The 22,188-nt window shown below is 42.4% G+C and overlaps 1 protein-coding gene across 2 annotated transcripts; it reads right to left on the bottom strand.

Moving 5' to 3' along the window:
- Positions 1–2,304: 2,304 nt before the first annotated feature.
- LOC139913965 (inosine-uridine preferring nucleoside hydrolase-like) lies at positions 2,305–19,091 on the bottom strand. 2 transcript variants are annotated; one of them, XM_071902140.2, is made up of 8 exons: positions 19,076–19,091; positions 9,764–9,948; positions 9,468–9,647; positions 8,471–8,582; positions 8,226–8,362; positions 7,279–7,356; positions 3,685–3,801; positions 2,305–2,999 (listed from the first exon to the last, which is right to left on the bottom strand). In XM_071902140.2, the coding sequence occupies exons 2-8, from the start codon at positions 9,941–9,943 to the stop codon at positions 2,847–2,849; spliced, it is 957 nt and encodes a 318-aa protein (XP_071758241.1). In that variant the 5' UTR covers positions 9,944–9,948; positions 19,076–19,091; the 3' UTR covers positions 2,305–2,846. The 2 variants fall into 2 exon arrangements, with proteins under 2 accessions (XP_071758241.1, XP_071758240.1); XM_071902139.2 differs by lacking the exon at positions 19,076–19,091 and adding an exon at positions 12,556–12,619.
- Between the last annotated feature and the right edge of the window lie 3,097 nt (positions 19,092–22,188).

The raw sequence follows: 22,188 nt of genomic DNA, 5'->3' as shown, positions 1-22,188 counted from the left end.
TTGCCTCAGTGGACTCAGTTTTATTGTCTGTATTAATAAATGTGATCCATGTGTCATGGGTCCAATCTGTATTGCGCCTAATTCCCAGCAGAGGCCACCATTTGCTGAGCCAGTTTATGTACAGAAGTGCCAGAAAACCATCATATGTGGCCAACAGATGGATTTTCATTGGCAGAAGACGAAAAGGACTGGATGTTTCTGGGGAATGATTTATGATTTGCTCCATTTACGAGGGACATTCCTTTGCAGGGCTCTCAAGGTTATTTAACAAGATAATAGACTACTCTTTTGTTAGACTTTGTCATTGATTTATGTGGTGGAACATGTAAAAATATAAATGTGAAAATCTATTTAAATAGATACATAGTTAACCTATTCATGTTTTAATCTTTTATCTTCATATTTTATGCATCTTTATGAAGAGAAATTCTTCACTTGCTTCATTCACAGTTCACTATGGCTTCAGTGAGTCCATTGCATCTTCATGAAAATCCCTTTTGATGTGCTAGTGTGTCCTCTATGGTTCTTCAGAATGTAAAAGCCTCTCATATTGTTAATGATTGTACTCTGCACTCTCCAAGCTTCATTCTAGGCAAGTGTACCCACTGCAAGAATGCAGTCCTAGAATATAGACAACTGTTCAACTGCCCGACGTGAGGAAAAAGCATGGGAAAACTAAAGGTGCATTCCTTTCTGATTATGCAATAGTGCAGATGGCTCCAACATACAGGCTGTCAAACCATTCAGCACCACAGTCCTGAAGTGGAACCCAGAGGCCAAAGCACTCTGAACCTGGAGGCCTTAAGGCCTTAAGAGTGACGCTTTTGACACAGTACTTTGCAAAGAGACCTGCTTTCCAAAGAAGACCAATTGTGAGTTAAAGCAGCCTTTGTTGTAAAGGCCCTGACACACCAGGCCGACGGTCGGCTGTCGGCCAATGTCGGGCCGTCGGTAAGCGTCGGTGTCCCTAGTTTTTGCGGTGTGTCCCACACCGTCGGCACTAGTCGGACCCTGTCGGCGTCTTTTCGGCCGATTGAGCATGTTGAATCGGCGTCGGAGCCGTCGGTGAGAGAGATCACTCTGATTGGTAGTTCGTGTTTTGCCTCTGGATGATTGGACTGATAAATTCCTTCAACATGTGGAACTGAACAGGAAAGAGCCGAGCGAAATTTTTAAAATCGGAGGTTTCATTTATCTCCAGCTCTCGACACAGGTTCGGGAAAGCCCCTTGAGCCTGTCGCTGGAGTAACGTTATTCATGATTTCACCCATTTAGTGCGGTTTCTCCTTATTTTTCGCCTCCGCCTCTTCCTTTCTTCTTCCACAACCAAAAGACCAAGGGCTGACAACGCCAGTGCCATTTGCAACTTCTTATCAGACATAAGGTATGGAGAGTTATTTCCCCTCACGCAGGCGCAGAACGTACGTGCTAGTTGGCCGTCGGGTGTAGTCTTTGCGGTGTGTTCAAGTGCAACAAGTCGGTTTGGTGTGTCAGGGCCTTAAGTATACCACCACTTTGAGGGAGGTAGAGATAAATACTACCTGTACAACGAGGCTGTCAGGCTTGCCAAGTCCCAGTACCAGACCAGACTGCAGAGAGTCAGTTTGCCAAGAATGACTCCAGCTCGTTCTCTTGTCGTTTTGTATGCCAGCACTCCTCCCTAACCTGCACAACCAGAGCTCCCCCCCCGACCCATCACAGAGGAGCAGGTGTGAAGACGTTGCCAACAGCAGAGGATGAGGAAAGATGCAAGACCTGATGGGAGAGTCACCTGTAACCTTCCTTGCACCGACTAGACGGGCCTAGTGTTTATCTATATATGAACATTCCCAGTCCATAAGCACAGGCCCTTTCTTTTTTCTTTTATCCACTATCAATCCTCTTCCTAAAAGTGATAAAGGTACATGCTGCAGTGACTTAAAGGATAAGTTCGGCAATTTTTAACCTATATATAATTTGTCTCTTACATACAGTACCTGTAGTACTTGGACCCACAGACAATATTTACTCCAGAGTCAGATGTTGGTTGAAATGGTGAGCTCCGTTGCCTCTTGCTGCTAACACTGAGTCCAAATGGGGTTTGTCAGAATATCTCCAAAAAACATTTGTAGGCTCCACAGGAGCCGCAGCACAGACTGCTGTGGGGTGAAAGTGCGTTACTGGCAGAGTGACCTTGTTTTGGACGGTCAGGTCAGATTGTAAACGGTAGAGTTTGGTAGAAGACTATTGAGTGGAAGGTGAAGCACCACAGGTGAATAGGGAAAAAACCTTTCACCCTATCAGAATGAAATTTTACACATTGAATATGGACACAAACACTTTTATTTCGGTGGATAAAGTCAGACAGAGAAAGCGAGAGATTAGATAGAGTGTCTGCGATCTCCGTTTTGGCTCATTTGTTTATGGTATTGATGCCAAGGTATCACAATTAATTTATCAATGATATATTGATGTTTAAACCCACCAATCTGAATGACTACTCGCCATCTAATAGACGTGAGGTCTTCTTGTCCTTGTTACCATGTCGGTTCATGTGTACTGTGAAACTTAAGACTTTTCTAGTTTTTTTTATTGGTTCAGAAAATCAATCTATTTGTGCTTTTATGATCTAAGTGATGGTTCCCCATCTTAAATTAAAATGATTCTCATATGATTTTCTGTCAGTGAGTCGCTCCACCCATAGGAGGTGCCATAATGCTTAAAAGAACTTAATGTGTGCTGGTATTAATTAGAGTTTTAGTGTCATCTGGTGTAATGGTTAAAAGGCCTTTCCAGCCCACCAAGAGGAAATTCCTGAGGGAAATAGTGGCATTCAGTGGAAAATAATTTGCCTCAGTGTAACCACACTACTTCAGCGAGTCCATCAGCATCTTCTTGAACTTTTCCAGGTCAACCGTCTTCATGATGATGGCCTTGTGCTGCTTCTTCAGCAGCTCCAGATGATCCAGCACCATCATGCCTCGGGTGTAGGTCCCCTCCAGCTCCACTGTCACTGCGACCTGGAGGAGGAAGATGATATTAAACATTTGCGCTGCTCTCCATCGCCCTAACTCTTGTCACATGTTCAGATAAGTGAGTATGCCCGTGTCTAATGAAGTTAAACTAGGGTAAACTGGGAGATCTGTATGTTTTTTCCGTCCTTTTTTATTTGGCTTTGTTTGTGGTGCCAAGCACTCATTGCTGTGGTGTTTTTACTTTGTCTCTATATTTTTCCCAGGGAAGAGCTACCAGACACCGGGTGTTTAGAACAGCAAATGGAAAAGCTTTCATGAACTGGATATAGGCTGAATCACTATTGTGTTACAGAAAGTAGTAAAACGGACATTTATTCATATGAAAATGCCGCGGATTATAAAACTGTCCATTCAAATGGAATGAAAACAGATGTGTTAAATGTTTTTACACCATTTCCATACTTTTCTAATACTGCATCTATGTCACATTTTAAAAGAAGAAATCGATTCCCTCATTCTGGGACATTCATATCCACACCTGTTCCTTTCACCAATCCAACTAAGATGAAGATCAAATTCTAGCAAAACAGACATCTATTTATATAAAAATGTTGCGGATTATTACTGTAAGTGCCTTGCTCAGATACAGTACTTGAATAGCTATGTACAGTATGTATGTTGTATTGCTGAAAAGGAAAATGTTAAAGGGATAAAAGCAATAGATGTTCACCTGTTCGCTCTCTGTCACAAATGTGTCGTCGATGGCAGCAGCCATGGCGTAGGTGTCACAGGAAGTGAAACCAGCTCCTGACACCAGCTCCTTTTGATACCTCGCAGTCTGGACCATCTGCAATAACAACAATACAACATTACAACTTTACTCAACTACCGTATTTCCTCTAATATTGGCCCGGGCCTTTATTTACCTCAACTGCAGAGGGTACCAGGCCTTTATTGGAAGCAGGCTTATATTAGAGACAGGCCTTTATTTCTAATTCCCTCTGTTTGATAAGTATATTTGCTCATATTTTAGTACGAAGCCTCCTTGTTTTCTGATCTGCTTCTGTTGGGGTTCGTTAGGTAGACGTTTTTTTGTTACTGCAATGCATTACGATAATTACGGTAATCGACGACGGCATGCTCCAGAGTCTTTCGCCGGCCGAGCCATCTTGTGGCACTTGTACGTTACTACAAACTACAGTTACAAACAGGCACCAGGAGTTTACCGGTATCCACCGTTGTTTGCATGTAAGCTGAAGCTAACTGAAGCTAACTGAACCTGGGCGCCGATGTGTTCCCGGTGATCCGGCCCAGATTTCGGCGGGGGTCCGGGGCTTGGATCGGGAGGATCAATGCGGGCCGTGGGCGCGGTGGAGAGGACAGCAGCGGAGAGAGGAGACGGACACGGTCCAGCCATATACTAGGTTTTGACCTAGTCTTGTTTCCTTTGTTTTTTCCCCCGGCCTGTATTTGAGACCGGCCTTTATTTGTTCATGTCGACGACGGCCCCGGCCATTATCGGAGACCCGGCTTTTAATTGACTACAGGCCACTATTAGAGGAAATACGGTAACCTAATTTTGGTTTGACGTGTGTAAACAGGTAAAGTCATACTCTTAATTATGAGAAACATACACTTTTGATATCAACAAAAGCATGGCAGCAAGTACTTACTATTCCTATTGAGATCATAATTTCTTCCCCTACAAGTAACTTATTCTGTTAATTGGTTTATTCATGGCCAATAAACATTCTAAATAGGTCATCAGTGATTGGACGATCACACTGTTAAAAAATCTGAACTGACCCCAGAAAACCTGTTTGCTGCATCCATAATTTTTAGCATGGCAGGTAATGATTACCATGACAGGCCGCCATGGTTAAATACATTGGAAATACAGTTGTACAAGTGCTGCAAGTTCTCATTTTATCACTTTTGAGATGATGCCAATGGCCTATGTTGGGCTTTGATAGGGGCAGGTTTGGTTATTAGCAATTAATAATTAATAATCATGAAATTATTAATATTCAGAAATTTATTGACGGGAGTCAATATTAACGGGGCACCACCCTGGAATCAGGGACCAATAACCGAACCTTCAATACAGTCTCAGAATGGCTGTTCACCCCCAAATGACAGTGTTTAAGTACCACTGTACATTTATGAGTGAACAGTGAAGGGTGAATTCGTACACAGGCCCTCACAACCAGCAGTTATTGCAACACATATGCACAAGGAATCACAGACAACTTCTCTTTAAAAGTATAATGGAGTTTTATTTAACTTTAGCAATATCAATCAATAATCAATAACACTGCAGTTAATCAACAACTTATTATACAACTATAACTATCAGTCTAACTAACAAGCATAAAGGCACAAACAGCATATGGCACGTATGGATGCGTGCGTGTGTGTGTGTGTGTGTGTGTGTGTGTGAGAGAGAGAGAGAGAGAGAGAGAGCAAGATGGCGGACGTGACCACGTGAGTGGGACGTCTCACGAGAGTTCAAGATGGCGGCTGTGACCGCGCAGTTTGAACAAAGGGGGTTTTGGAACCAAGATGGAGTTGGAGTTAGGCAGCTAAACCAACACCATCTAATTCTTAGGTAGCAATGAATGTGTAGTGAGATGTGGGTGTGTGTGTGTGTGTGTGGGTTAGTAAGGGAGAGAGAGAGAGAGAGAGAGAGAAAGGGGGGAACACTCAGGGTAAACCTAGAGGTTCTACTCGCCGTCTAGAGACAACAATAGCCTTTTACCACACAGGAACTCGGGGTACGACTTGGAAATAGTACGCCGGGTTACTGGTCTTTGAACTGGTAAAAGGCAGTATATTGGCTCTATACGGTGGCTACTAACATGGATGCAAGCTCAGCGGCATGCAATTGAACACAAATCAGCTTCACATTAACACAATCAAATTAAGCAGCAAGCATAATGATTGAGGTATTATTCATACAGCATAATATGGACGCGGCGGTCCGATGCGCTTCCCAATACGCACAAATACAGCTTCTGATCAGTAAGCTTATTTAACACACCTATTCTAGTCTCTGCCCAGAACCAAAGCCTTTTACTTGGGAATCACTCTCGAGTGATTGGTGTGTGGTTGAGTCCGTCTTATCGATCCGAGGGGTTTTCCCAGGCGAATCTGCGGGACCGTTATCTCTCCGTGCACGGAACAACGGCCAGCTGGCTTTCCTCGTAGGCAGCGAAGATGTCAGCCAGGAGTCGACTTGGTTGACGAAACGTATCCTTACGTTGTCTTCTTGGAGGGAAGGAGTGTCCTTAGCTGTATTCTCTTCCAGTCCACTTCTGCAGGTCTGCTACACACGGCAGTGCGTGTAAGGAGTTAGAATGCCGGACGGCTAATCTAATCCTTCTGGATCCAACAGTGTTATGGCTAACACTAAACAGTCTGGTCTCGTCCCGCGAGTTGAAGACTGCGCCTCGGCTAAACAAAAGAACAGTTCGAACGTTTCAGGTACCACCTTGTTAGCAACGAGGCCGCAAGAAGGGGCGATGAGGAAAGGTATCTCTGGAATTTATACTCTTGGTGACGTCATGGGGACATCCCGGGGTTCTCCCGAGTCTCGTCCAATGAGAGACCAGAGGTTGGGTTTCAGCCAGTTCGCACCTAGGTGTGAACTTCAGGGCCTGTTGGAATTTTGGCGCTGCTTTCCTTTGTTTAAGGTCCCAGCCCAGCGGGTGGGCTAGAGTTCAGGTTTCTGATTCCCTTGTTAGGCCGGTGTTTTAGGCTTTCAATCTTACATGTAGGCCTTTCCTTTGTTTGACCACATGGCCTGGCCCAACACCTACTATCTCTCAACACAGTGTAGTGTATGCTAAAGTGTTAGCATGGAACACTAAAGCCAATGATCTACTGGGGACACATGGATGATTTTGGTGTCTATGTTCTCATTAATTAAGTTGACCAGTGGGACAATTTACCAAAATATAACTGTACTGGGAGTATGTTTTGACATATATGTCAAAACAAATTTTGATTCCGCTTTACAGACTGTACTTTGAATAGCATTATCAAATTACAACCATGATGAATTTATTATTTTATGTTTAAGTAGAATTCTATCCATAATCTAACAATCAAAATGTTTTTGACTGTGGAAACACTTCTCAGAGTAATCCAATAGGTAATCGTGGTTTCATCTATGATCAGAAGACTGCTTTTTTGTTCAGATTACAGTTGTCACTATTTGTAATCAGACTCTTGTAATCCATTAACATTTATTAGGCTATTTTGTAAACTTGCTCTAGACATTTCCAGTGTACCTACTGTACCAAAATGACTGGCACACTCTTACCTTCATGGTGTGGCTGAAAATCCTCTCCATGAAACGAGCCTTGTCAGTGTTTTGGGCCAGCCAAGCGTCACAGAAAGACTGAGGTAGAAAATGAGAGTTTCATAAAAAACAAACAATAATTCATTAATTCTGTGTGATCAAGTAAGTCAGGGAGTGATCATTTTAAAAGGTTTCTTGAATCAATTAAGAGCCACCATCTCATCTCTGATTGTAATGCAATTGAAAGTTTGTGAAACAACTTCGTCAGAAAATTTAACACGCACCCACACCTCCATTAATGTTGTGTGGGTTGGATCAAGATTTATCAAATCATTGTTTTTGGGAGGTTTTCAATGATGGTGGCGCTTAATTGGTTGTGATGTTGGTTGTAAAATATTGCTCTATGTATTAAACACACAACTGGAATGCATATATCTATCAACACATTTAAAATGTACTTTAAAATGTGTTTTTTCAATTTACTTTAAAGTGTACAAAATATGTATATTCTGTTTTGTAATAGTCTATTTTGTAAAGTTTACACATTTCAATTGTATGACAAATTTCCAACAATTTGGATCAAGTAAATTAAGTATTATCATTTATGAAATTGATTCAAATAGAGCTCAAATAAACTGAATTTAAGTGTAAGCCATTTGTGCTGATCATGCCAATGCATTTCAAATGTGTTTCATTTTAGTAGTGTACAAATGACAACTGAAATAAGTAAATTATACGTTATCTGGTTACATAGATCCAATAACAGTTATACAAATCAAACCACTAATTCATATTTTGTTTTCCTCCTTGAAACTGTGTAGGTTTGGTGCCTAAGATGCATAAAGCTGATTTGTTATTATGACACAATTTGACTGAACCCTCCAGCAACAGTTATGTTAAACGTTCAATTTCATGAGTCTCATGACATCATCATTACAATTCTGTGGTAGCCATCATAGGAACCTCACCCATGGCAGGCTGTTCTTGCAGCTGAACTCCCAAGAAGCGATGTAGGTGGGACAGGAGTATCGGTTTAACACGATGTAGGCGGCCTCAGGATCCGCTACAAAGTTGAACTCTCCACACACTGTGGTGTTGCCCCTGGCTAGACATATACACACAAGTAAGTATTTTCTCTCTATGTTTAGTGAAAGTATGCAATATTGATATTAAAATATACAGTTGACGTTGACACACACATGCGCAAACGTACAGTCGGTGTTGCCTCCCATGATATAGACCCCCCTAAGTTTCTCAGGGAAGGAAGGGTCCAGTTTTACTGCCATAGCCAGGTTGGTGAGGGGGGCCGTGGCTACCAGACTCACCTAGAGAGAGAGAGAGAGAGAGAGAGAGAGAGAGAGAGAACAAAATATGACAAAGTGCCTTGTGGAGAAAAAAAACAGGCTAAAATTAAAAAATGTTGCATTATCTCTTTAAAATTTCTTAAAGGAACAATCAGTAATATTTGACTGGCTCATTGCACAAAATAACCATAATATATCTATTATCTATATTTGCACTACGGGCACGAGCGGTACGGGCACGAGCGGTACGGGCACGCGCGGTTCTCGAGAAAGCTGCAAGCAGCAATCGGCCCGTTCCAGACAGGCACGTTTTGAACGGGCACTGCACATCGATTAGAATAGCTTGATCGATCATGTCAGAGGCAGCACTAACACACTGGAATCTGCATTTATCAGAAGATTATTAGTAACCCTGACCACTATAATATGGGTACAGAAACACAGGTGGTGTGCCTTTCCACCACCTGTAGGAGTTGTTTTGATCTCACAGTGTTTGAACTGAAAGGTTTGACCTCAACTCTGCTGACCTTAACCATCTCAGCAATGGGTTAAAAACCTCTGACAGTCAGCAGCAGGAGAAGCAGCTGCTGATCAGCAGTACTGAATAAAAAGCTAGCCGATTATCAGCAACAGGCTCAGAAAAATATTCCACCTGTGCGTCTTTAATTTTTTATTGTGTAAATGATGGACATGAAGTTTAAGGCTGTTGCCATTTATCCAGTGGTTTATCTAGTGGTTTCAATGCCAGATCCATGCACCAGAAAACAACCAATATCAACGGTATTTACCATTATTTCAATGCACTATATGAGGATGAATGTGCACATCAGCCAATGAGAATTGAAACATGGCAATTTCTTAGCTTGGATGCTCGATGGCTGTAGTGGAGCTTGAGGGTCTACCCACCTCCCCAGGGTTCTCCTTGACCATCCTGATCATGGCCTCCACAGCTCCTTCCTTCTGCATCAGCTCCAGGCCTGGAGCATCTGGATCAGGGGCGTCGCCGAGCCCGTCCTTCCCATGGAAATCGCCCGCATGGATTTTCCGGCCCAGCAGGGGCTCCGAGCAGCCGCGGTACACCGGGATCTGGTGGTTTAGGATCGGTTTAGCTTCATGTAAGATGTGATGGTGCCACAGCCACACACAGCAGGAGGTCCTCATTGAATCACATACATTTTCCCCACATACAAGCTCAAACTTACATCCAGTCTCTTGCAGACCTTCAGGATACGGAGTGCATTCTTGCAGACATTATCGAGGGGTGTGTTGCCATGGCAACAGGTGATCCCCAGGACTTCCACATTGGGGGCCGCAAGAGCCACCATGATGGCCTGGGCATCGTCCACCCCAGTGTCCACGTCAATCACCAACTTCCTCTTCATCTTATCTGGAAGAAATGGAAGAAGCAGGAGGAAGTCGATGAAGAAGATGACCAAGACCGAATGATGCATGAAAATTTGTCTTTCGCATGTCCCCCCAGCAGACATGCATGCAAGCATACATACATTTTCATGTGTGTTATGCATCATAATCGTCAGGGCGAGAGCAGGTATATCATTGGAGTCATCAAATGGGCAACTCCAATCAGATTCCTCATTGAATTAGGCCCACGACCCCTGGGGGCTCAACATACATTCTCTTGTCCTACAGTCACCCTCATCTGTGCATCATCTCAACACTGATCTGACCTATACGAAACTTAAACTGCATCAAAACTTAGGTTTACACTTAGCTCACAACATTGCATCCACTAATCCACCTCCCTATCAGTTTCAACAACATCGGCTGATGTGACCACTGACCCTACTAACTTGAACTTGCCCCCTCATCAGTTCAGATAATGCATTATTTCACCAATTATTTATGTAAAAAGCAATATGGCACAAGCTGTAGATGGTGTACGACTACCCACTGCCTTTACCACAACTATGCCATCATATGATACATGAAGACTCCCTTTAGACTCACTTTAGTCCCAACGACTGTCCTCTGTTTTCAGCTGGTTCTAAATCTGCTTTTCTGGCCTGACAGTAAGTCTTGAGCACACACTCCTAACTCTCTACATATACTGGTATTGGATGTAGCTTACCTACATGAGGCTAGCTGGCCAGCACCGCAGCTAGAGACCAGTAATACCTGTTTAGTAATGTACTAAACAGGTGAATACTGTATATGAAATACACTTTACTGCAGGCACACACACTCTGGAACAATGGGCAATGTCCAAACACACAGTGCAATCCAAATATTGAAATATCCAGAGCAATCACCTCAATTCTGATTGGCTGCTAGTCAATTGGCACTTAGTCAACTGAACAGGCATCCAACTTTTACAACTCTATGAGATAACTTTTTTATGGTAAAACATTCATTTTTGTTGGAGCTGGCCTTTCCAAGCCCCAAAGAAACCATCAACGTAACATTAGACGCTCTGGAACAGCCGATTCTGAGCGGCGGTGTAGTGGATAGAACACTGGCGGGAAATAATGTTGCATGGGAAGTGAGTTAGTAGCGTACAATGCTACCGCGGCCGCGTTAGCATTGCAGCTATATCTTAGCGCGTTAGCTTTTGTGAGTAGTATTCTACAATGGCAGACACAGTGTTTTATCCCAAGCATATGTGAGTGTTTGTGTACAAACAGTTTTATCCCAAGCAGCCTACAGTGTCATGAGTTTTTACTGATCAATAAGCTTGTTTGTTGTCTGACGTCATTAAAAGTGTGACGGCAATAAAATCGACAGAGTGCAAATTTAGGCTATAATGCAGAGTAGTCGCTGATGTGCCAAGTTATCATATAGAGCTATAACTGTCAACTTTCAGAGAGCCGACCCATGAAACTCTGCTAAGCAATTCAGAAACAATAAGCTTAATTATGTAAAACATTTATAGACACACTGTGGAGCGTGCCATACTTCGAATGCCACGCCCATCGTCAGGTAAAACAATATCGCCAATAAACCAGCTAGCTAACAGTTCACCACTGACTCTTCTCAGGCTACAACTCAGTGTGTTTTGAAGACTATGGCTAAAGACAAGACAGTTTACATCTCAATTTCAAAACAAATCTACCTTATCAGACTGTTCACTTTTACTTATAACATTACTGAATCAGAGCCGTTGAAAGCTGCAAGTTCAGCCTGATTAGTTAATTGAAATAGAATTGGCAACCTCAGCCACTAAATACTTTGGTAGAAAATGAGAAAATAGGATGCTTGTTGCCATTCATTTGTATCATGCGTCAAAATATTGTGTTAACACAACATTGGTAACTTGATGCAAAGAATATTTAGGCTATGTAGCCTAATATGTTGGCTTGGTGAATTGGCACAAATATAAAACTGGGTCTGCAAGATTCGTTGTTAAAAGTAAACAGTATTAGATCACAAAAAAATAATCATAAGACGCATCTTACACGCTTTCTGACAGCTATTACTTTTGCACGCAGCTGTGTTACTTTTGTCCCACACGGGAGGTACAAAAGTAACACAGCGCAAGTTGTGTTCTCCTTCTGTTTATGTCCAGATCATTTTACTCAGAAACATACGGAAAGTTGCATCTGAAAGGGGGGAAATACTCCAGGACAGCACCCCAATCAATCAATCTATATTTATTGCCGCACAGACGTTTCGGGCAAGACGCCCTTCTTCAGTGCGCTCCGTAGGCAAACAAATTGTCAGTTTGGTATTTATTACTCTCACCATACCGGAGTAAACTGGGAAAAAGTAAAAAGTGTTACTTTCGTACCGAAGCTCCCCTGCTTATAACATCCTATATGGAGTCACTATTTGTGATATAGAGCCACAAATAGTTACATATTCAAATAGCAGTAAAGAAAAAAATGTCCATGGATGTCCATGTGGTTCTAACTTGTTGAAGTAGCATTTAATCCATTCTTTAGACAATTTAACTACAAAGAAGTCATATTAAATATTGCTGACACATGAATACCTAAATAAACATGGCGAGATATTTAAAAAGTTTTGTTTTTTTTACCTGTAAAACTTATGAAAGGTGACTTGATTTCCAAAGTGCTGCAGACCGTAAGAGGAGAACTTCTGTCTCTCTGCTGTAAGAGGTTATGCAAGAGGTAATGTGAGCATGTCTCCGCCCATGCAGTTTAGTTTAACATAGTTTTACCCCTTTATTTGCATAATTACAAAGCAAGAGTTCAGTCAGTGCATTCTGTCCCTTCAATATGTTGTGGACACTGCAAGTCCCAGGCTATTGGGAGGAAATTGTCTTCTGGCAGAATTTCGAACCGTGGCTGCGCTGAAATTCCCCCGTTCTTGATTTATTACCAGCTGAGTTACAGATGTTACTCATGTTTCTCTCTTGGGTTTTTAAACTGGATGTCACGGCTCTTGCCGTGACTCTAGTTTTCCTTGTGTTTCTCTGTGTTCCCTGCCTCCCTTGTGTCTCCGCCTCCCTGGTCTGTCTCTCTGTGTTAGTCTGTGTCTGTTAGAGTGTGTGTGGCGTGGGCGTGGCTCCCTCTCTCCCCCCAGCTCCTGGGCTCCGGATTTACCTGCACACCTGAACCTCATTACTCTTCACCACCAGTATATCTACCCTGGCTTGCCATCCATTCATCGCCAGATTGTTCCTTTTAATCTATGGTAGACACGCTCTCGGTCGCTCTGTATTCACATGTCAGAGTTAATCCTTGTGTTCCTTGTCCTGTACGTTTGATCGTGTTTCTCCTGTGTCCAGGATTTCCCTGTGTGTCTCTCCGCCTGCCCACGCCATTCCTGCCAGCCTGTCAGCTTCCCTGCCTGTTCGCCTGCCTGCCACTCATCTGCTTGTCCACCAGCCAGCCTGTCCGCTCACCTGCTAACCCGCCTGCTCATCTGCTCGTCCGCCCGTCAGCCAGCCCAGTCCGGATCGTCTCCACCACTCCAACCGCTGCCTTCGTCTCACTCCACCCTATTCCAACCACCAATAAATCTTTTCCCTTTTCCATCTACCTATTGTCCGTGTCTGCATTTGGGTCCTCGAAAACAATCCCTAACACTGGAGGCCAGATCTGACACTGAGTCAGCTCTTACAATTAAAAAGATAGACTTGAATAGAAAATTATTCATTACCGTTCAGCTAAGGGAAAAAATCCACAAAGTTTACAAGATACAAGGTGAATTATGGTAAAGTTGCATACCAGTGCTGAGCCGCTTGCAAATGGGTGTCGTATGCAGCCTGTTTAACCAGAAGAACCTGATATGGTCAAGATATCCTTTAGGAGTCCAGTCCAGTCTGCACAGGTTAAGGGTTTGACCTATTCTAAAAGTATATGCACTCATGGTACTGTAAAGCTTCCAACAAAGAACATGTTAATAAATCCTCAGGGCAAGAGAATTGTATCATTGCAACTTTCCAAATCCAAACACTCAACTGTTAAAGAACTAATGTAAAATATATATTTAAAAGAGCTGGACATTGATGCCTCTTTTTTCAGTGAAACTGGATCACTGTGTCTCAGCAAGGCTGTCATGGCTCTTTCCTGCTGAAGTGCGTGTTCATCCTGTTTCTATTGCATTTGAGCCCATTTTCTGTATGTGATATCACTAGCATTCCCTCGTCTGGCTACATTGTCAATAGCGGCAACCTGCATGGAGCAAAACTCACCAGTCATAAAATCTATTGTCTCTACACACAGCCTGTGTTCTGAAATAACATCTTATGAGTTATGTTGCCCCTAGATGTTAACATCTCTGATATTATTAGCATTCTGTTGTAAATATCACATCCACAATTATAAATGGAAAGGAAATACACTTTTTATATTATTTGTAAATGAGTTCTGCATGTGTTTTAAATCATTACAATTTCTATATACATAAGAGATGAATAAAAAGGCCAAAAAAAAGGCCTTTTGTCTGAGGTGTCCTATCTTAGAAGATTGATTTTGCACAGAGCTGGACAACTGTCTATACTGTAGGTGGGGGTGTGTGAGCAGTGACACCTCTAATTGGAAAAGTCATTCCTTTCACTGACCTAGCTTCAAATGAATGAAATAATAGTGAATTTATTCCTAATTTTCAGGGTTTTTCCTGGCTCAGAATGGGCCTTTGGGGGGGGGGCCTACGCACGTATGCGGACCGATCATGCTTACTGTCGTGCGTACATTGCCAAAGGCAATGAGTCTGTGTTACCTTATTTGACAGAAATCTATGCATTTTCCTGTTATTTCTGACCAGTTGATAAACAAAAATGTCTATTATGCTTGAGTAAATGAAACCCCAATTAACAAAACTGGTTAAAAACAATTATTTTATTACAACATTGGAAGGGGGGGGAGGGGAGTGAGTTTGAAGGAGAGGGGTGTGGGGTTGTGTGAGAGGGGTGTGGGGTTGGAAGAGAGGGGTGTGAGGTTGGGAGAGGGGAGGCAGTCAATTGCAGAGGTCACATCCTGCTTCAGAGCATTTCACCCTCCTCCTTTTACTGACTAGATAAAAGGATCTGACAAGGCCATGGTAGTCAATGTCATCAGCTTTTGGTCCGTCAATGGCCACCCTGCAGCACACGTCAAGGTGGTCATCCTTGAGCCGGTTCCTCAATGGTTGAAAATTGAATGGAGAATGCAATGATTGTGCTATCAACAAATCATATTAACAATCCTTACTTTTAAGGTGGTGCACGAGAAGCTGCACAGGCAGTTCCAAATCTTCCAAAGAAGAACCCTTTTCTTCTCTCAAGTGGATCAGGAGGTATGTAGTTGTCCACTGTAGTTGTCGACAATGAAAGTCTAAAATAGTATAAGTTTATAAGAATGGAACGATGTCCGTCATCTGTGACATTATTGTGTTGTAACTATGTATTATAGGTGACAGCACTGAAGGCGTCCCTGGTCCTACTTAAGGAGAAGATCCTAGTTAGGGACAGGTGGAACTCCTGGCTGACCTCCGACACCGGGCTGAAGGCACTCCAGGAAGAAATTCCTGCCTACTTCAAAGAGGGCGTCTGGGAGAGGTTCCAGAAAACGGTATGATATATATATATATATATATACAGTGTATATACTCATAATATTTATAATTTATCAATTTGACATGGTTTATTTTCATACTAGGTGATGGAACCATTCCTCACTATGCTGGTTGAAAACATCGACAACTGCAAAACTTTGGTGTTTTCACACCGAGTAAACTGCTGGCAAACCCTGCTCCAAACTTTGGTGTGAAGGAGATGCAGGCTCTGGCAAAGCAGATCCCCAGACTGGAGGAGTCTGTCCTACTCCAAGAGTGGAACATATTCACAGAGAGGGTCAAGAGCCCAGACCTAAGGGTCAGTGACAATTTGCAGTACATTTAATAATTACCATTCAACATAGAAATAAGTCTTCATACTAAAATTACATTATTCCATTGTTTTTATTTGCTTGCAGTCTAAATCACTGCAGGAGGTTCTCCTCTGGCTGGTGTCTCCCGAGGCCTCAGTCATTTATCCCTCCCTCAGCTTGGCAGCCGCCGTTGCCCTCGCTGCCCCTGTCCAGACCGCAGACGTTGAGCTAAATAAAGATAACATGATGTGTAATCTGCCATATACAGTATATGCCCCACCCCAAAATGTTAAAAGACAGTTAATAGTAGAAAAGTACAATAACAGTCTAGAAATAGTAAAAATGCTATGAAGAAAAGTCACTCTCTTACCTGCATCAGACACAGGGCTGGGGGGAAGAACTCATTTTTGGCAAAGTTGAAGAGCCCCTGAGCTGTGGGCTCCTTCCTGGCCTGCAGAGACAGGTCTGCCAGCAGAGCTGGCAGGATCCGGCGGACAACATCTGTTGCCTCCTTGCTGCTCTCCCACCTTGTCTGATTGCCTCCCTGAAAAGCAAAGGTAACACTTTGCATACAAAGTTGCTTGGTTATATAATAGATATGTATCACACATTATGGCAGTTCATCGAACCTGCAGTTTTAATTGTGGGAGATCGAAAACTTTTTCCATCTCCTGGAGGCTGTCAGTCCTGTTGCTGGATCCCTGGTAAAACCAGAAGATGGTTCCCAAGGTCCTCGCGTACTGTGTCAGGTAGGGTACCCCTTTTGTCTGACTGATGCAGTCTGACACGGCCAGGTTGAGTCAGTGGCACACGCAGTGGACCGTGATCAAGCCCGGGAACATATCTGTGAGCCGCTGCCCCACTCCAGACTTCTTGCCTAGAAATGGGATACACATTTGAATACAAATTTAAAAGTAAAGTATGTTAAAACTAGTATAAAACCAAATAATTCTTAATTTTTGGAAACGCACCGATCATCTCAGATGCTCCATAACTGGCAAACGATGAAAACCCTGTCATGGGGAGCTTCTTCTGGCTGGTTAGAATGGTTAGGATGATCTCTGTTAGGGTCGCTGCGTCTCCAGCCTTGACTTGACCACCACAGTTCCAGTCTGATCTGGACCTAGGTAGCTGGAGAAAACAAAGTAACACTATTGTCACTCTCAGTTTCTAGCTGCACCATGAGTAATTTTGATCATATTTGAACAGTTTACTTGCCTCACGACAAGACCCAACTGTTTGGTGACAGAGATGTCTGTCGTCTCGTCAACCATTATGCCCCAGGCTGGAGACTTGGACACCTCTGTCACCAACTGGTGGTCGAGCATCTTGCCCATTAGGTCCAGCATCTCATCTATGATGTGACTGGGTACTTGATTTTTTTCGCTCCAAATTCAAGGACTTGAAGTAGGCTAACGTTACTCTAACGACCTTGTGCGAACCCTGACAGAATAGTAATGACAGAATTAGCTAGCTAGCTAGATGTAGTGCTAATCACTCTCTTTACCCAACCACGAATACATCGGCAATCGCCGATTGATGCGCTGACGGTGGCCAGTAAGAAAAATTTGACATATCGCCCAAGTTCCGGAATAAAAGATGTATATATGTATACATATTTATAGCCTAACGTTACTCATGATATTTATAAATTGGCAAACAAGGCAAGCTGAATTTCATTCATGCACGCCTGATGAGACGACGAGCGTCTGAGGTGGGGGTGATTTCGGTATCGTAACTCTACAGTGACCGGCAATCTGGAATAAAAGATGTATACATGTATATACTCATAGATGAGATGCAGCAGAAGAGGTATAGTATTACTGGGAGATTTATTCTCAAAAGCGTGTGATACATCGCAGACATGCACACATGTTGAAGACACTCATGGGGACGAAGTTGGCAAAGGTAGGAGGAGGTAAGACACTGGATCACGGGGCAGGAAACATCTAATAGCACCAAATCCACAGTACCTGTCTACCATTGACAATAGTATTTAGGCTATAATTTAGAGGTACCATCATTCACACACACAATCCATTGACTATTACATTGATGTGAAGAAGGAGTTTGACATCTGGAGGGCAGTTTATAAGGGTTCATGGCAGGAAGTTCCAAGCTGTCATGGCTCTCTACATTCCCCTGCGCTGTCTCAAGCTCGTTTTAGATATTGGAGTAGTAAACAGACCTCTAACTACATGTTTAGTGGCATAAGAATGCCGGTCCCAACTATATCTAAGTTGCTTATACAAGCACTTTAGTGATTTTAACACAAAGATATTCCTGATATAGACCAAGAATGAGGCTTTCAATCTGTCCTCTACTTTAAGCCAGGAAAGATTTGCATGGATTTTTATTGATATTAGTTCCATATGAACAGTGAAGGGCTGTTTTGGATTAGCTGTGATTTTCCCCAAATCTCTCTTAATGGCACTTAACCATACAACTGAGCAATAGTGGAGATTTGACAACATAGAGCCTGAAGAACTTGTTTGATTGACTCCAGTGCTAAAAAGAGCATCGCCTCACCACATACAGCATACTCCTTGTTTTAATAGCACCTTTATCAATATGCTTTGGCCCCGACAATTTATTGTCTTAGGTCACACCAAGCAGTTTAGCCTCTTCAACTTGCCCTATAGCCTCACCCTTGAGTACCAGATTTAACTGAGGTCTTCTTCGTAACCGTAGTTAGTTCAACATACTATACTCTTGCTTTTAGATGTATTAAGGACCAACTTACTGTAGACCCATTTTAAAACAAACTGATAGCAGTTCATTGTTTACAGTTCAATTAACTGAAGATGCCAACGTATACTGCAGAATCATCCATATACATAGCTATGCTGGCTTTGTCTAAGCCCAGTGGCAGATTGTTTGTAAAAAATAGAGAACAATAAAGGACCAAGACATCTTCCCTGGGGAACGCTGCAATTCACAGTAGAGTGGGTACCATTAAACCAAACCCTCGGTGTCCTGTTTGACAGATAACTGTCTATCCATGATATTGCATATCCATAATATTGATGTTTTCAACAACAAATCATTGTCAATGTGATGGAGTTGACTCACATTTCATATTGTGTGTAATGTCTGTGCTTATGTAACGTAGGAGGGTTCATTGGTCTGCGGTTCTTGGCAGCCATGGAAGTCAGTCCCACACAAGGCAGGAGACATGGATACTGCTAACATAATTGCAAAATTAAACCATTTAACTGCTGCTATTTCTCTGCATGTACTTACCTGTGTGTTACCCTGGTTACCCTTTATTTAGGAACAATCATTTTTCCACTGTGTTGGGGCTGAGGCGATTTCTATTTTTGGAGATTATTTCTCCTGCCTTTGAAAACACCCTTTCACATGGTACAGATGAGGCTGGAGTACACAAAAACCCCATTGCCAACTTGGAGAAACGAGGGTAAATTAATTTCTGTCTTTCCCAGTATTCAAGTGGGTGCTCCAGTCGTCCAATATATGGTTGTCAGGTATTGCTGGACTTCCTCAGTGGCGTCAGATGTCACATTCTGTGTTTTCCTGGACTGCATTACACTGTTGTCCAGATGACGCCACAGTTTGTTACCTGAGAAGTGTACACAGACCTCGTTAGTGAATGTAGTAATTAATACAAATGCAACTCAAAACCAAAAAATAAAAATTACCTGGGGCTACAGGTTCAGCAGCTTGTGATGTTGACGGTTGTTGTGATGATGATGATGATGATGATGATGATGATGATAGGAGGCGGCATCATTAAACGGAGACAACAGACAAAAGCACCCATCAATATTGGTGTATTTATCAGATGTCAGTGGGGAGATGTCAGTGTGCAAGTTAGCTAAAGCTGAGCTCCAACAGATGATGCAACATGTGGTAGGTGCTGTTCCAGTGTGTTTCGATCATATTAGCAGCACCGTCTGTAACAAGGCACGTTACTTTATTTGTTATTCCCCATTCCTCCATGAGAGAGGCTTTCACACTTGCTGTATTTTCAGCAGTGTGTGCCTGAGGGAATTTTAGTACTCATACAATTTAATGCAGATGAGTGCTGTCATCAACAAAGTGGCAGTTAACTGCTAGGTAGGCATCCGTGTTCATGCATGTCCACATATCAGAAGTAAGGCTCAGCGCAGCCACCTTCTGCACTTTGGGCTTCTCCTTACATTCCTTATATTTGGCCTCCACCATGGCCTTTACAGCCTGAAGGAAAGAAAAACAGTACTTGTTCTTAACGAGCGCCCCCGGTTGCGGGGGCAGCTGAGCCATCTTGCAGCAAAATCGCGATGGAAGATAGTCTATTTATAGAATATATGAATGTTATACTGTTTTGAAAACATGGGGTCTTCAGCTTTCAGAATCTGTAAACCAATTGTATGTTGACCAAACTATGTCTTATTACAAAGTATTTTAACAATGAAGTCGTACAAATATAAACTTCGTAAATATAAGAGCAAGTTGTGATCAAAAGATCCGGGATCATTTTCTCGTCAGTCTACAATAACATGCTTGGTATCGCCGGAAACTAGAAATTCCGAGCTTTCCAATGACCCTAAACGCACCACGAATGGGAACGATACATGTCCGCCATTTCTGGGGAAAAGTAGCAGTCAAAATTCACATTTTACAGTCATACTGACAAAAATCTATGTTCTTGCCAAAATATTTCACCAAGGCTTATGTTATTTTCGCCAAAAACGTCAGATTTTAGTTACTCACGTTTCTACCGTAAGTTTGAGACTGTTTCTGACTCATAGCGATCTTCCAGCTCTCCTCACCAGCCATTTTGGTCCAGACTCTATAGAGAGCCTAAGTCCCTCCCCTTCCGGTGGACCACCATGGGACCTTATTTCGGAAAAAATATGTACGGTAGTCAACGGCGAGAGACAAATAATTGTTTGATCCCGTTGTGCCATGAATTACACATATGATGTTTTGTCAATTTAAAAGATAATTTTGAAATCAAGAAAGTCGCAGTTTGTCGTAAAACTGTTGAAGTATAAGACTGTGAAAATACGTAATTAGAAAGACTACACACCCAAAAGTCGCGCAAGTGACGTAACTTTCTCTCTCCACAAGCTACCCAGAGCCGCTGAAGCGAAGTCCCTCTCAGATAGCAGTAGTATTATACACAACCTGGAAGGTAGACAGTACGAACGGATTTAAACTGGTTTAGGATAGTTTTAGTACAGTGGGGGCTAACGTTAACGCGATGCCTGTGTGTTTCGTATGTTTCGTTCCATGTTGGTGTTGGTGACGTATATTGTGCAAGACGAGAGATGTAGTTCACTGAGCGGTTTCACACAAAACTAAACGTTACTTTACTGTTTTACGACAAACTGCGACTTTCTTGACTTGCAAAATTGACAAAACATCATATGTGTAATTCATGGCACAATTCGGGATTCACGGGATCAAACAATTATTTGTCTCTCGCCGTTGACTACCGTACATATTTTTTCCGAAATAAGGTCCCATGGGGGACAACGGAAGGGGAGGGACTTAGGCTCTCTATGGAGCTCTATGGAGGGAGCTCAGGCATTCGTCGCCATCTGGTGGCTGTACCGAAGTACTGACACCAATGAGCCTTATACCGTTGGATTCGTCTGACTGAGCTGAAAACAACGATAGGTCACGTGTGAGGAAAGACCCCAGCGATCTCCATAAATCTGTCTGTATAGAATGGAGCTATGTGGCCCATATATGAATATTGAATATTGATCAATATTCATTGTTTTTATTACTATTTCAATGTTTTTGGGAGATTTATGTTATTTGTAACATGGCTATATTGAAATAAATAGTGTTTTGAAGTAAAATTCCCAGTAAACAGTCAACATGTAAACAGTAAACATGGCCAAAACATGGAGACCGCCTGAGTATATCTTTATAAATTGTATCATAAATGTTGTATTTTCATCAAATTTACAGTTACAGTTGTAGTCAAAGAGTAGGAGAAGACATTCAGTTGCATCATTATCTATGGGATCTTGGTTATAATGGTGATATTGCCTTTTAAATTTAGACTATATACTAGGCGAGGATGAAAATATTATTTTTTCCTTTATTGCATCCCCATTTACTCTGGAATGGTAATAGATATAGGTTTACTTACACTGGATTCATATTCCTTAGCTTCTTACCTATCAAAGGAGAAACCAGAAATATGCATATAGGCCTTATGGTTGAGGAGCTATTCATGATTCATTTGGGGCATGTCATTTGGGGCAGGAGGCCTGAGAAATAGGCCTAGGGTTGAAGAGGTTAATTGTCAAATGTAAAATGAAAATACTCTTTTGCTTTATCCATACCACGTACACACCTGCCATAATGTAGGTAGGGTCTAATTTGTGTACAAAGTC

Source organism: Centroberyx gerrardi, chromosome 21 (genome assembly GCF_048128805.1).
Source record: "Centroberyx gerrardi isolate f3 chromosome 21, fCenGer3.hap1.cur.20231027, whole genome shotgun sequence".
Lineage (NCBI taxonomy): Eukaryota > Metazoa > Chordata > Actinopteri > Beryciformes > Berycidae > Centroberyx > Centroberyx gerrardi.
The sequence above is the reverse complement of the archived record's forward strand: the minus strand, read 5'-3'. Positions and strand labels throughout refer to the sequence as shown.

Coding starts and splice junctions, on each gene's coding strand:
- LOC139913965 (XM_071902140.2), bottom strand. CDS start 9,943: ATGAAGAGGAAGTTGGTGATTGACGTGGACACTGGGGTGGACGATGCC. Junction 9,648..9,763: donor AGGTCTGCAAGAGACTGGAT/GTAAGTTTGAGC, acceptor CTAAACCACCAG/ATCCCGGTGTACCGCGGCTG. Junction 3,802..7,278: donor TTTTCAGCCACACCATGAAG/GTAAGAGTGTGC, acceptor TTGTTATTGCAG/ATGGTCCAGACTGCGAGGTA.